The 16421-nt window shown below is 45.6% G+C and overlaps 1 protein-coding gene across 1 annotated transcript in view; it reads left to right on the top strand.

Annotated features, from left to right (window-relative positions):
- PTK7 (protein tyrosine kinase 7 (inactive)) overlaps positions 1-16421 on the top strand; it is a 998735-nt gene that overhangs the window by 936778 nt on the left and 45536 nt on the right. The window contains exon 18 of the mRNA XM_069608884.1: positions 11883-12034. Within this exon, the coding sequence (XP_069464985.1) occupies positions 11883-12034 (152 nt within the window). The remainder of the gene's footprint in view (positions 1-11882; positions 12035-16421) is intronic.

Below are 16421 nucleotides of genomic sequence, written 5' to 3'. Positions count from 1 at the left end.
ACAAGATTTGTTTTTTCGAAACTCAAATGTCTGTCGACAGGGCTAGTTAGTAATACTATCCCTAGTGTGACGTGTACTGTACCCATGGTCCTTCACAAGTCGAAGTCCCTCAGATTCTTTCCGCCATCGTCATCGGGTCACAAGTTGCAGAGTTCCTTCCAGGCTGATTCCTTTGACTAAGTTAAAAGTTTATTCGTAGACTTCTTTCTTTGTCTGCTTTTGCCGCAGCATCATCCATCTGCTCGACAGCCTTCACCAGACAACTCCATCGACGACTTTACTGAATATACGACCAGACGCAACCTTCACCGGCATCTTCGGGCTTCGCCCCTTACAGTAGGGAGAGAGGGGGAGGAAGCTTATCAAGTACTACAATTTTCCTAGCCCGAACACTCTCAAAGATCGTCACACAAAGCAATGGGCCGTCCATGCAATGCAGGCCGAAGCCTCCATTGATGTGACAGAGGACTCCAGCGAGGGCAGTATTGGTGTCCTTAGTGACGCCGAAGGCGACCGGGGTTCGTCGGAACCCAATGTGTGGGCCCCCGATTCAAATAGAGATGACACCCAGCAGCCCTAGCGCACACACGTCCCAGAACATTAAGCACATAGCCCATGGAGGACCTTCGACTAAATCGCAGAGCGTCGAGGCCCACGCGGTGTCTGCGGAAAGCCTCTCGATCTTCCCTGTGTTGGGGGCCACCGCTTGCACTTTTGCCTCACGACAGGCCTCCAAAACCAACACCCAAAGTCGGTTCGGACACCGCACACAAAAAGGCCCTCCTTTAAGGCGCGCCTAAAAACGGGTAGCGTAAGGCACATAGACGTCCCCTAAACATACGCCGAAAATGCAAGAACTAATAAAAAAAACATGTCCCTGCTACCCTGTTAAAAACAAAGTCACCAAAAAAGTTGAAATCCTCGGCGCCTATTTCCTTCAAAAGCATTCAGGTTATGGATTCTTCCTCCCCTGTAGACAAGGGGAGGAAAGGGCTTTGCATCACAGGGACCAGGCGCCCTCCCAAGCCACCCCTACCATGTCAGGCTCCCCGTCTTCATGTGACTATACCCCTAAACAATTTAACAGAATTATAAAAAGGATGTCATGCTTTGTTGATGTCATAGACAAGCATCCAGAAGAGCTAACGTCCCTTAGAGATGCCTCACAGCCGGGGGCTTCAAAACATCTTACCCCCTGCCAAAGAACCTTGTCTGGACCCACAGCCTAGCCCTTCTGCCCTAGGACTCCCGGCCTCCACCTACCAAGAAGCTTCTCAGGACCTGTATGGTACGGATCTCTCTGGGTCAAAACATCCCAGCTCTCAAGGTGGCCTATATAGTTGGTTCCAATGCTACGACGATGATAACATCTGTCATCCAGTCACCTAACCACCAAGACCAGCCTGTAGCAGATTCTCACATAGACAACCAACTACAATACAATGAACTGCTTCTGAACGCTGCCCAACACTTTAGTATTGACATCCAAGATGCACAAGTAGGCGAGGACTTTGTGGAGGACTTTCTGGGAGACAGTCTGCCACTCAGTTTATCCCACTGTTAAAGTCTGTACAAAGACGTGTACAGCCCTCCTTACTTGCACCTAACCACACAAGGGCGGTTAACCCCAGAATTGAGGGATTATTCAGGCCGGCACCCACAGACCCCCTGTATATTAGGGGGAAACTAAAACCTGATTCACTAGTAGTCACCACTACCAGAAAGAGGGCTGGCACTCCTCTTGTGTCGGCTAAAGCCCCGCCAGATCAAGAAAGCAAGAAAATCTATACAGTTGCCTCCTCAGCGGCATATCAAGCTAGAATCGCAAACACTACACTCCTGGCTAGGTATGGCTGGCACAAGTGGGATGACTTGGAACACCAGGTGGTTGAAGCGGTTCCAGAAACCCTAAAATCACAATTCAGAAGCACTATCACAGAGGGCAAGCAGGTATCAAACTGCATCCTCAAAAATCTTGATGCAGCAGACAATGCAGGCCACACCATCACAGAAGGCATGCTCATCAAGCGCCACTCCTGGCTCAGTCTGGTTTTAAGCACCCGCCTTACCATGCTGGTGGAACTGAATGTACTTTTCAGTAAAGCGGTCGAAGACACCCTCGGACTCTGACACTCTTGAATCGGTTGGCCAGTTAACAAACAAGCCCTACGTACAAAAGGGGCTCCTTAAACTGCAGAAGGGGTCGGGGTTCACAATGCTTTTCCGTATACACTCAGGACGGACCGTCTTCAACTTGGGGCCCATCACAAGGACAATCTTCCTCTTCTGGTTTTCAAAGAGGAAACAAAAGATCCAGAGGAAGAAACCTTACCTGGGAGAGGCTCCACCCTGCTCAAACAATGACACACTGCTGCAGGTCCCCTCCCATGCGACTCCAGTAGGAGGTTGAATTACACACTTTACCCACGCATGGGAGGGGATAATGTCAGACATGTGGGTGTTGTCCAGCGTGGCAAGCGGGAATTGCATCGAACTGTTAAAAAAGCCACCCAACTGCCCGCCAAGACACAGATGTAGCCAGAAGAGTGGTGCATATACTATTAGAGGAAGTAAAGACACTGCTGGAAAAGGACGCCATAGCGATCGTCCCAGCAAATCTGGGAAACAAGCATATTAATTCAACGTACTTCCTTGTGCCCAGTACTAGTTCTGCAAACAAGTATGTCAATCCCCAAAGGTTTCGCATGACCATGCTTCAAGAGGTAATCCCCTCTTAAAATGAGGGGGGGCTATATGGCAACATTGGATATGAAAGATGTGTACTTTTATATTTCAATGCTCCCTGCGCACAGTATCTGTGGTTCAAGATACTCCCCTCAGCACCACCTCAGTGCCAAGAGTATTCACAGAGGTGCTTGCGGTAGTGGCAGCACACCTGTTCAGAGAATCAACCCATGTATACCCTTATCTGGATGACTGGATAATCACTGTGGAAACTCCTCAAATTTGCAAACAAAAGACAATAACCTTCTTTTCAATTTGGGCTTCTCCATCAACAAAAAGAAATAAGGTTTAGTCCCCAGCCAAATAAAACAATTTCTGGGAACAATTCTAAAGACAAGAGAAAATGGCTTTCCCGTCAAACGAGAGAGTACAAAACATGCTGTTACAAGTACCTCGCTACAAAGCCGGTCACCAGATAACTGTACGCAAAGCAATGCGCTTGCTCGGGATGATGGCCTCATGCATTCACTTGGTTCCACACGTGCGCCTGTGCCCAATGCAAGAATGGTTAGTGAAATAATGGTCTCCAGCAAGCGGTCAGTGGGACGACCCAGTGCTTGTTTTGCTAACCCTGGCACAAGCTCTTCGCTGGTGGTCCAGGGACAACCTGCTAAAAGGAAAAGCCTTCAGCGTTCCACCAGCACAAGTAATCCTAATTCGAGATGCCACGTTCGCCGGATGGGGTGGCTCACATCCTCCACCACGCAGCCCATGGCCAGTGGACACGTGCTACAGTCCAATGAGACATGAACTTCCTGGAACTCTTGGCAGTTCTCAAGGCTCTTCAAGCCCTTCAGCAACATCTTACAGGTCAAACAGTGCAAGTCCTTACAGACAGCACCACTGCCATGTTCTACATAAACCAGCAGGGAGGCACACACTCTGTCTGTCCAAGCTATCCCAAAAAATATGCAAGCGGGCACTCAAGTGGAACATGTTCCTAACCTCTCAACGTGTTCCAGTGGAACTCAATTCTCTGGCAGACACCCGAACTATTCATTTAACACAATCACACATAGAATCCTCTTTTAGTATCAAGAAGTGCTTAGTTTAGACCTAACATACAGTATGAACGCAATTCATGTATAAAAACCATAATGTCACGCCACGGGACTCGAAAAGGTTTCCAAGAAACCCGCTATTCACCAAGTGTCTCGCTAAACCTATTGTAAAACGGAAAGGCAGCAAAAGAATCCTGCATTTCCGACCTGATTCACGCAGAAGGGCTTGGAAGTTAACTTGGCAACGGTGGAAGCCGTTGTCAAGGGGAGGGAGTCTGTATTCAGGAAGAAAGCACTAGTCACATGACTTCCTCTTCTTAAACTCCGCCCTGTCCTAAGTTCAGTGCTTCTGAATGAGCTTTTTTTTGGTTTACTGCTTCCATTCGTGCATTGTTGTGATTCTGCTTACGCTTTCTCGGACCTGCTTTTTGGATTTCCCTAGTCTGTTTTGGTACCTGGAACTTCTGGTTTTTTCAACTTACGGCACTCGTCCCTGGACTCGCTACTTGCCAGCTCCCTGGTTCTGTCACCGCCCGCTTGTGTTTTTGATTCGGATTGGACTTTGGCTTGCTGTTCTTGACCCCCTTGTTTTTGACGCCTTTTGGATTCGGATTTTCCGTGTTTTGACTTCTTTTTCTTTCTCTAATTCGCCTCCTTGCGATTTTGGAGAGGTTCAGCCGCTGCTGCACCGCGGAATAGTACCAGCCTCCGCTGCATCGTGGGATTAGGAGTTCTCAGCCTGAGCTGCACCGCAGGATCCTGCCAGCCTCCGCTGCTACGTGGGAGTGTTGTGTTTCCATCCTAACCACCTCGTGGGACTCGGTGACGACCTAGACCCGAACTCAGCCTCAGCTGCACCGTCAGAGATCTAGAGGAACTATTCTGACTTCACGTACGGTAACTCTTGCTTCATTCTTATTTTTTTTTTTTCTTTTGTTCAGGAAAGTGGGTCACACCAATCCATACGGGTAGATAGGACCTTTCCCTCACGTTGGCTGTCCAAGGGTTGTTCTTACCTGTCCATACAGTTTATCTAACATAGCGGTTAGGCTATTGGTTATATCATTGATTTCTTAGTTACAGGAAATTTCCATGACTCCTGACTAGAATTCTATAGTTCTGGGTTTAGCCATTAACCTCACAGGTTAGTGTAGTAGTTATCTGGTTTGGAAACTTTGCTATAGAATATTCCTTATTAATTAATGTATCTTTCTTCACAGCCACGAGGTCTCCAAGGATTCCCGTCTTTCGATTAATCGATCTTTCTGGATGTTCCTTTATCCATTCAGAGTGGTATATGGATAGAAAGAATTCTTCCTCTACACTACGGGGTCAAGTTTGTGAGGAAGAGTTCTGACACATAATAAGTCAGTGAAGCCCCAACCCAAATACTATATGTAAACCCACTTGTGTGCCAGTTTTGATTTGGGCCCATTCCTTTGAAGAAATCACGAGGCCAGGTTAAAATTGCTGTTGTGCAAGCATGGCTGCACTCTTAGCCAGCCCTCACTCTCTATTGTGGGTTGCACTGGTTTAGACTGGCCCCTAGTCAGGCCAATAAACATACTGTATAAATGGACCTGGGTGTTTGCTGATTGGCGCTTTACGCCAACTTGTATGGCTGTCTGCCAAATTCATTGCCTGTGTGCGATTGGGGGGTTAGCTTAGGCTAGCAATGACTGTATGGGTATATCTATTGGCGGCCCTGACCATTCCTTTTATCCTGCTAGGGACTTTTGTAGGTTGCTTACTGTTAGGAAATATTTTCTTTTTCCTGCTTTGCTACCATAGTCTTCTATGGGATACACTTTCTTTTTGCTTTGTTTTGACTCCTGGCGTGACGTTTTGGAAGGTAAGTTAAGTTTTCAGCTTCACTTCCCTTTTGCTCACTATTATGGGGGGACCTGACTAGTCCCTAAGGCTATCCGTACTGAGAGACTGCCTCTCTTTGTGAATTCTTGCATTGGTCCAATTGCACACATCGCCTTAGAGACGTGTGGTTAGGATACTTTGTATCCTTATCTTTTCCTGTAATGGCTTTTTGTTTTCATTTACAATGTATCTAGGATGAGCTGGTGGCAGCAGATCTTTTCCTATATCATGTTATAAACTTTTGCATTTACCATAAAGGGCTACTAAAGGTGACTTGCACCCCAAGATGGTCGTGCAACAAGGTTTTGTGCATGTTCGTTGGCTGCGTTCCTGCCTTCTCAGGTTATTAAATCCCTTTTAAAGAAACCCCTTTCCCTGGGAAAGCTGTGTGGAAGTGTTTGTGTCTGTGTGTCGGTCAGCCAGAGGAGGGGGTTGGAACTGTCTAGTCCCAATCTACATCTCCAGTGCTTGAATGTCAGTTGCTGGCCAGTGTTGGGTAACCTTAGTGCTAAATCTAACTCACTTGTGAGAACCCCGCACATTTTTGCTGGACTGGTAGATTTGTCCCTATACCTCAGTGAGTTGGAACCTTTTTTTCACACTTATAGATCCTTTCTCTTTTTATGGGTGTCATTTTTAAGACTCTCCATGGTGTCCTTTTTATTTCATCCTCTTTGACAACTTTTGGTATATACCTTTTTATTGTTACAGGATTGCCCTTTACACTCCCCTTTTACTTTCTGCGGCTAACCTTGAGAACTACAGTTCCCAAGGGTAGAAAGGATATTTCTATCCCTTCTACATTTTGGTAGGTGAAACCAGCACACCCCACCTTATGTGGAGTGCTGGGGAGATGTAATATATCGTCTTTCTCACTAGCACTCAATTATGTTACAGGGACAAGCTTACTGTAAATGATTGGTGGCAGTGAACCTTTTTACAAATTCGGTGCAGCTTTACCACAGGCTGTTTTCACAGCCGCTGTAAATGCAACCATGGGTGCCTATTTTACCAAAACGGCCCTGTATTCTGTTTTTGCCATTTACATGCTTCTTGTCCTTTGTTGGCATTTCCCCTGCCTCCAGGGCGGGAAATTCCCTCGGGATTTTTATCTTCTGCAGGAGACCTCGGACAAGCCCGGCCCAGGCTGCAGAGTTTCTGTGAAGGCAGGAAGCGAGGGAGGAGTCCAAAACTCTGCAACCCTTTGTCTTCTAGCCTGCCTGCAAGAATCCAGTTCAAACCGGGAGGCCGACTGTCCTAAAAGGAGTACCAACCCCCTCCCCCCCCCGGGTTCCTGCATGAAAGTGGAATCCTAGAAGCTGAAGAAGTAGTTGAATACTGGAACTTAATCTGAAGAGTTATATGAAGGAAACGCGTCTGATATGATTTCCATCGTCTGGGGAGCCTGCTGTAGCCCTTCCTTCCAAGCGACCTGCGGACTCTGGAAATGAGGACCCCGACACAGAGCCTGGTGAGATCCATGTTAGGGAGAATTCTCAGAAAAGTGCTAATTCCCTCCACCTTAGAGACCCCCAGCAAATTTGCTGGATTTTGAGGACTTGATTTTTTTTAACCTGGAGAGTGTGACCCTTTTTCCCACTCTCGTATTTTAATGTGAATTTTACCTCTGTTTCTTATGGTTATGGAGTCTGACACACTGTCACTTTGACAAAATGACCCCCGGGTCTTCTTTTTTCACCTTCTTTGTGGAAAGGTCCTTCTAGAGATTTTTTCTGCGCGCCAAACCAGTTTTGGTCTCTTTGTTCATTTCGCCTTTGGAGGGCTTCCGGAGTGAAACCCGCCTCTGGCTCCATAGTGTCTGGGGTAGGCATGAAGTGAGGGAGCTGCCCGAAACTCCATGTGCTTATTCTCCTAGGAGACCCAAATGCACTCTGGTGATTGGCTGACTGTCTGGCAAGGACAGCCACCCTGCTGGGTGAGTGACAGCTAGGCTGGAATGAATGGGAGAGAACTGAATAAAAGGAGAGTCTTTTGGCTTGGAAGGTAGTCGACCACTAGACAAAGAAACCGAAGAACTTGAAGAGGACGCCTGCTGCAACTCCTGGACTATTGGTTTGCTCGGTGAAGCCCTGCTGCAGTGCCGAAATGCCAAGTTCGCATCCACAGAGAATCCCCTGAAAGGACGATTTCTCCCTTTGAGTAGGTGGGAACAACCAACTCCAAAGTCAGCCACGTGGACTTCCATCTCGGAGCTGTTTGAATTTCCACAGAGTTGCTGCTGGAAACCGTAGAGCCAGGGAGAGGAGTGCCAGATTGTGTGTGTTGCTTTTAAGCTGGCCTAGAGCTTTTGGAAGATCCTCCGGACTCCCAAGAAGCAGGACTGAGCAAGCCTGAGCCCCCTTAACAGAGTGCGGGACCCCAGAAGCAAGGAAAGCCCACCTCACCAGCCAGGAACCACGTTTTTGCTATTTGCGGTAGTCGCAAGGAGCTGAAATGCCGAACAGTCACTGAAAGTGAAGTTTGTGGGTTGCGAGTTTTGACCGTCCCAGTGCATTGCAGGAGTCCCCCGACGTCCTCCCTCTTGTCCCCACGACTGAGGCTCGGGAACAGTGAGAGCTGCAGAGCTGAACTGGAACAGGAGTCATCTGCTGCATCTTGTCTTAATCTTTAAAGGTACTGTACAAAGTCTAAGAGAACTTACCTCTTGCTGTAGAGTTGCTTGCATCTTCTACTACTCAAGTCTAATCAGCTTGTTGCCCAACATTTGATTCTTCTTTTCTTCAAAGACTTCTAAAACATTGTACAAAGACTTTTACATTTACCTACCAGAGGTGCTTCATCCCATATAAGACTTTGGCTTAGCCTATTGTAGTTAATGACTCTTTCTGGGGGATCCAAAAGTATTTGCCTGCTTAAGAATATTTGTGGTCTCTTGTATGTTCTAAATCTTTTCCTTTGACATCTTACTCCATGATTCTAAATGCAACAGTGATATATATATTAATGTCCCCAGCACCCTAGCAATTGAAGTCACCTGAGGGTATAGGTAGTGTCTGTGGGCCATCCCAAAAGGGCATCTACTGATTTAGAGATATTAAGAGTGTGTATTTCATGAAGTGTATTTAAGTGTTACTGTTACATTGCTCCCTTCTGAAGAAGGCTTATTCTGACTGATAAATAAATGAATAATTGTTTATTCAAGAAACCTCGAGTGTAAGTTGATTTGAATACTTGTAACTGTAATCTCTGTGTAACTCCACTACAGCTCACATTGACCCCTCTTGAGATGAGCCTGGTTGCTCAACACGCTACCAAAACTGTGTATTACAAGCTTATACCAAAGGTTGGGTTTCCTATACCTGTAGTCTGAGTTCTTTGTAGTGTTCCCTGAGAGTACTGCATACAAACCTTGCCTACCAAGCACTAATTGCCACCCATTTTGGAATATTTGGGATTCATTCATCACCATTATACTCACCCGGACAATGTCATCCATAGTTTTGTCTTTATTTTCCGTTTGCAAGTTTGCAGAAGCCTTGGAGATCAGTGCTGCTTTTACTTTCCCAGGACCAGAGAGGGAGGAGGCAGATTACCTTCAGGTGTGTGGTTCTCCAGGTGCTGCTAATGAGCATGCTTCAGCACAGGGCAGGTCAGTATTTAAGCAGCTGTCTGCAGGAGCACAGGGCTCTTGCATTGAGTTTGCTCCCAGCCCCTTGTGCTTTGATCCTTCGATTTCTGCCGTTTTCTGTTGCGTCGAGAACCGTTCCAGTGCCCTGTGCTCCCTGCCTTGCAGCCCTGCTACTCTCTCCTTTTCTTCTGCCCTTACTGCGCTGCAGCCCAGCTCTTGTTCGCAGTCTCCTGTTCCATGTCTGTAGCTCCTTGCTCTCTACCACCTATTATCTTGTACCTTGCTTGGAGTTCCTTGTTTTATGCCTATAGTCCATGTTACCTGGCTTTAGCTGCCAAGATTCCAGTCCTGAGTGCCGTTATGTCTGCAGTCCTACCCTTGTTATTCCAGTCCATGGATTCTTGTTACCAGTCTGCTATCCTAGTCCAGAGATTCGGTCCTGAGTTTTCTTGTTCCTGGTCTATAGTTCAGCTTGCTGTTCCTTGATTCTGGTCCTTGGTTTGTAGTCTGCAGTTCCAGTCTGCTGTACCCTTGCACTTGGATTCTTTTCTTGCTTTTCCTCTCATTCCTGGTCTCTGTTCTGAACCTTGCTTACTTTTAGCTCCTATTCTTCCCTGGATATTTCTGTTGCTGTTCTTCTCCTCACTTGTGCTTGTTTATTTCCTTTGTTCTAAGTTTGGCTGCTGGGTTTCCCAGCAGGCAATCTCTGCCACTTTCCCTTGTTGCGTTTCAATATTGTAACTTGTACCATGTTAAGTTTGATGGTTCCTGCTTCAGGAAGCAGCCACTGTACAGTTCCTGCTGGACCCGCAGAGGCTTCAGTCTTGAGTACTGTTTCCTTGTGTGACTGAGGGTCCAGGCACAGACCCCCACTCCTGCTGCTAGATTCCATGAGCATTCAGAGTGGAGCCCTGGATCCGTAATCAGCTCAGCACGCCTCTGCCCTCAGATCCCTGACAAAAGGTCCTATGTGAGCCTGTAGGGGATGTAACAAGCTCTAGTATTGAAAGTTAATTACCTGCAGATTGTGGTAATGTTCTTTGGTAGACCCCTTTATAAAGATTATATATTCTCTTTTGTGTGAACCTTCCCTTATTTAGTAGCTCTTGAACGGGTCTACTGTACCTGTTGGACCATCCTCAACGTATGAAAAATGTTCCTTTCTAAAAGCAATGCCTCAAATGCATGCTAATCCCCTCATTTTAGATACATTGAATTAAATTGCTAAAACATTTTATTCTATATTTTAATTAATGGAAATCGAATATAAATTATAATTCATAAGCAATGTTCACAACAGGCACAAATAGCATATCATAAAGTGCATCCAAATGAAGGGAAAATAACAAATATCTCAGATTGAGCCAATAAGAGGAAAGTACACACATCTCGAATATCCTGTTTCTCCAAGTCTACGCTGTCTGATCTATTCTTGCATACAGCCTGTTGTAAGTGTAATCATGTGAGCTTGTATGCAGTCCATGTGGTCTCTAATAGGTGTAATCACAGAATGACCCGTAAAATGCTTCTGCGTATAAAAAGATGTACGATGCCGGTTAAACCATTATGCAACCATTATAAGTTTCCTTTGGCTTCTCATAGACTGTCATTTGGAGAGTCTGGCTCCTCTGAGGAACACCCCGATATTAATGAGCCTGCAACGAGGATCTAAGAAAAAAGAAATCCCTTAACTTACTGCAGGCAGTTTGTGCCCTTCATAAGGTACTTGCTGTTGGAGAGCCAACATGGGATTTGTTCTGCGACAGAAGTGCCCTTGAAAGATTCATCCGGCAGGATGCCTGCCTGGATATTATCACGCTTGTGTATTTTAGGATCTAACATCTGCTAAATCTGTGCTGTCTTACTCTGATATCTTCTATTCTAAAAAAACAATGAACGGTTCGTAAAGAAAAGCATAACTAATATATGGTGAGAGTCATGTATTTAAGTATATTGAGTTGTGGGTTTAGAAGCCCCACACAGCAAAGATCTTAACACTAAAGAGGTGTAAGCCTCACTGCCAGCTTGATGGTCATGTCCACTATCCTTGATGTTCTAATCGCCTTTTAGGTGAACTGTAATAAACAACAAGATGGTGATGGAGCCTTGTTGTTAATATTTACATTGGTTACAAGGACATATGCAGAAAACCAGTCCATATACATTGATGTGATTTGACTTGATTAACATCTTTCACATAAACCTTACGAACTAGTGATTTCTTAAAAGCAGGCTACAGGGAAGAGTATTCCCTAGTGGATAGGGAAACGTGGATGTAACAGCACTGTTGTGTGGGTACCGTTCTCCTATTTGTGTCCACGTGCCCATGCCCCATAAAAACCTTTCTGAAGAAGGTGGTTGAAAGAGCTACTTCAGAGGAATGCTACATTGGGGAATTGAGTTCCGAAGAATATGCGCTTTTTTGTTTGACTTGTAAAATTTCAAAAAAATAAATACAAAGTAGTGATTCAGAATGTTATTTAGCATCTCTTAAGCATAGATGGTAAGGGTTAGATTTCCAAAGCCTGTGAACATTCCGGCTATAACAATATTGAAGAATCCGTGCTAAAGGCAAGTAGCTATTCCTCTCATTTGCTCTGCGTCTGGGACATGTCTTGCCTTTTTGTTTCCTCTCGCTGATATAAAGACCTTGCTTACCTGTTTCTCTGTTTCAGGTGTACATCTGCGCACAAGTGGCATTGGGAATGGAGCACTTATCGAACAATAGATTTGTTCACAAGGACCTGGCAGCGCGTAACTGCCTAATAAGCGCCCAGCGGCAGGTGAAGGTGTCTGCCCTTAGCCTCAGCAAGGATGTGTACAACAGGTAGGTGACAAATATATCCCTCATGTCAACGGTTGCTACTTTGGGAGGATGTCACGTTTTTTGCCAGAACGAGCAAGCATCCGGTTTGGTTGTATGTCAGCAAGCGTGTACATTGTTGTACCTTATGTAAACAGTCCACTTTAATCTGTTTCCCTAGGCCTCCATCTTTAAACATTTCCGAATGTCCGTCTCCTCAATAATGACAAATGTTACTTGGTCGTTTTCACCCGCCCTCCCCTCAAACTCTTACGCTGCCCAGAAGCATCCCCTGCACCACCAGTCGGGCATGAGCACTCCAGTTCAGTTTTCATTGATATTTGACAGTGTTAGGAGGGCTTTTCAAAGTCACCACCTGGGGGTAGGACTTGGAAAATCTCACCTAAGGTTAGAAAAGGTATACAAAGCCCCAGTTGAGCAAAGCCACCCTCTTAAATAGTGTTGACCAGGTTGCAAGGCTGAACTCGGCAGGAATGGAGCACTGTTGTATAGGACAGTTCACACACAGCAAAACTAATAAGCAGTGGTCAAAGTGAGCGGGAGAGGTGCTCCTCTAATTTTTTAAATTAATGTTTACTGTTCCTATACTTTTTTTTTAAAAGGAACCATTCCGGAATGGTTTAGTTTTAAAATAAAAGTGTAGGAAGAAGTTGAAACTTGCACTTACGGTGCACTACACTGAACGTTCCCTTAAACAACGCCTGCATGTGTTTGGGGGTTTGTATTGTGTGTGTGGGGGGGGCGTGTGGTGATGGGTTTGTGAGGAGTGGGTGCAGGCAAGCAGGGACCATAGTTCCACTACTTCATTTTGTACACTTCGACCACTGCTGATAAGGAAAGGACCCACACAGGTACGTTTTATAAAAATAACACTGTCATTCCAGTACTACACTAAGGCATGCTTTAAATATTTAAAGGTAGGTATAAATACTTTTGTTCATATACCAAACTAGGTTTGGGGACATGCTACTTTATAATCACACATAGTACATGCATTAAAGTGGGGAGAACAGATGTTAAGTACATATCAATACCTAGGTCTTCTAATTATAAGGCACCCAGCAACATATACTACAACTTCAGAAGTACAGCCCTAGCCTTTATCAAGTCTGTTAGTCTTTTTGTCTCAAAAGGTTCCTGTGGTAAGAGGTCAGTAGCCAGGATGGTCCTCTCAGCTAGTGCAGGTAAAGTACTGAAGTTCAGTTAGTGCAGGACAAATGCAAACATATGAAATAGGGACTTGCGGGTCTTAAGTCAGGTTCCAATAAAAGGAGAAGCTGCTGTGGTGTTCTCAAGAATGAGTCACAGAAGTGCTGACACACACACACACGACCGTCCTGTGACGGCCGCAGATAGAGATAAGGCAATCCGTAATTTACGGCCAATACAATCCCAGTGGGGAGAGCATGCGGTTCAAGAGATGTAAGGGATCTTGGGCACCCAAGTCCCTAGAAAGTTAGAAATGGTCCCAGGCGACAGTACATTTCTGGTGTAGTCTCTGTGCAGGGTCATAGATTTAAATAGATTTAAGGGCATCCACTGCTGGTCGTCTTTAGGTTCTTCCTGAGACCTGACTGTAGGGAGGACACCTAGATTTGGTTCCATGATCGTGAAACCCTCATGGAGATTTTCATGGAAGCAATTCTTGCATTAACCCCGGACAGAGTCGGGAGGTACTCAGGATCCCAGCGGTTGAACTTTTGTGCTCCTGCAGGCTCAACACAGCAGATTTCCAGAGTCGGTGCAGAACCTCGAGGATGCCCACAGAGTTCCAGCCATTTGTCTAGCAGAAATCCTTGCAATGACTAACCGCTGGTTCCGGGCCTTGCAGAGGAAATGCTAAGATACTCACTCCTATGATTGAAAACTGGCAATGGATCTTGGACAGGGCAGATGAAATGTTTTTTTTTCCTGAAAAATCATGGACTGTGATCTATAAAACTCTGCCAGTGATTTACTATCTTTCTTTCTGCGGTTCGTTCATGCTTTTTAAAAACTACTGCGCCTCATCGATGCTGGAACAAGGTCTGCTCTAGCTCTGGACAACACGTTAGCGGTACTAACAATCTTGCAGTAACAGAACTGTGATCCGATGAGTGCTCTCCTTAAAGCTATGATGAATACAGCAGGCTTTCTTGCATCTGTGGTTCTAAGTAACATCCATCCTAAATCTGCTCTCTGATGTTCGCCTTAACTGACAGCACTTCAAAAGACATGCCATCATCTTGAATGCAAATAAAGGAGCAATTATGATCCTTCCTTAAAAATATTATATAAGCAGTCTGTGTTACTTTATCACAAAGCAATAAGGCAGCAAAATCTCAGTTTTATGCCAAGCGCATTTGATCTGCTTCTTGCACCTCACGTGAAATGTTTAAAGTGGCAAAGGAACTTTCGAGCTCATATCCCCCAAAAGTGGACCTTTCCTGTACGCAAATGCAGTGCGATGCCATTAGGTTATTAATCTCTGAGAACATTTGCAAGATAAGTTGGTCTATTGTGGTTCTATCTCTACAGCTTTTCTGTCAAATCCTTCCAGAAGGGGAATTTCGTGGGAACCGTATGATCCTGTCACTAATGAGGTAGTTTTGACTGCATGCAAAAAGATTCAATCTGCTCCTCGTATAGACCCCATGCCTGTTTCATTCAGGCTTTGTCGCAGACAGTTATCCCTCTGTTCACTGCTGCTCTCCAATTCTTTTTCTACGGGTACTATTCGAGCTGACCTCAGACATGCGCTGGTTACCCCGCTTCTGAAGAAGATGCATCTGGACACACCCTTGACTGCTAATTACCAGCAATTGCGCTCTTCCCATTTCTGATTAAACTTAAGAGGCAATAGTTAGGCCACAACTTTTCTTTTTTTTTTTTTTTTTTGGAATCTCATCTTCTACACCCTTTTCAATCCGGTTTCAGCTCTGGCATGGGTACGGAATCAATTATATCAGTACTTGCTGGAGGACCACAGAGAGGTTAGGGCATTGATTCTTCTTCACCTCGCTGCAGCGTTTGATTCGATCAACCATGGCATTCTTAGTAATAGACTGGAAAATGCAGGCTTTTCTGGGTTTCCACTTAGATGGTTCTCTTTTCTTGCAGGCCACCCTCAATGTCTCTTTCCATTTCGTTCAGAGCCTGTTGCTCCCTTGTGGGGTGCCCCAGGGGTCCTCTCTGTCTCCGCTTCTGTTTAATCTTTGTCTTCAACCTTTGGCAGAGCTTATCTTCAAAGATGGGGTCTGCGTTTTCACCCCTGCGGATGATAACCAACTGCTTTTCTGCTTGAATTCTCCTGTGTCAGAAACCCCCTCTGCCTCCCCCTCCTACTCACCCCCCCCCCCCCCCACAATTGTCAATTGGCAACTGAATGGCAGAAAATTGGTTGAGGCTCAACGGAGAAAAGATGGGGATTCTGGTGACAGGTTCTGATATTCACAGCACATTTTGAACTTCAGACTTCTGTCCAGACTCTAAGTCCTTGCCCTAAACGCAGCTTCGGTGAAGTCTGGGCATTAAATTGCTGTCCTCCAGCTCCAGGGAAACTCAAATATCCGCAGTGTGCAACTCTGGCTTTCTTAAACTGAAAATCCTGAGAACCTTGCCTTTTTTTCCCTCCGGAGATTCGGCCCACGATTGTGACTGTATCAATCATGGGCTCACTGGATTTTTGCAACAGAATCTACCTTGGTCAACCTGATTTTTTGATTGACCGTCTACAGCTGCTTCGAATGCTGCAGCATGTGGGGCATTGGGAGCTAAACAAATGTCTCAATCCTCTAATCTTCTATGCCAGCTTCAATGGCAATGGCTCCCAGTTAAGAACCATATTAAATGTAAGGTGCTGTGTATTGTGCATCGTGCATTGCATAAGGTGCTGTGTATTGTGCATCGTGCATTGCATAATAACGGAGCCGAATATCTTCAATCGAAGCCGACCAGGTATATCCTGGCTAGACGGCTGCAGTCCGCCTTTCTCAATTTGTTGACCGGTCCAGAGATTCCATAAGTCCTGGCTGGGGCTATTCATTATGTTCTTGCACCCTCTATATATTCAGAGCTTTGCTAGTCTTTTTGCAGTAGATCTTTCTGCTATTCCGTTTCCGATTCTTGTCTCCACCAGCACCTAGATGCATTCAGGCCTTTTGTTTGCGCTCTATACATCGTAATAATGATGGTTGATCCCACCAGTCTTTGGGAATCTTCACTGTTGATCTGAAGGTAGAGGCTTGTGACCCGGTCGTATTGGCTGCACAAGTGCTGGTTTCTGCAGCATACCTTGGCCGTCATCTTCTGATCTCTTCAGCTCCTTCGCTTTGGATCATGGGTGCAGCTCTTCTACTATCCAGAAAATAGCCTGGGGCGACCCCAGCCCTCCATGAAGGACACTCTGCAA

The sequence above is a fragment of the Ambystoma mexicanum genome, chromosome 4q (assembly GCF_040938575.1).
Source record: "Ambystoma mexicanum isolate Mex_15411 chromosome 4q, UKY_AmexF1_1, whole genome shotgun sequence".
NCBI lineage: Eukaryota > Metazoa > Chordata > Amphibia > Caudata > Ambystomatidae > Ambystoma > Ambystoma mexicanum.
Note: the sequence above shows the minus strand (reverse complement) of the source record. Positions and strands in the feature narration are given on the sequence as shown.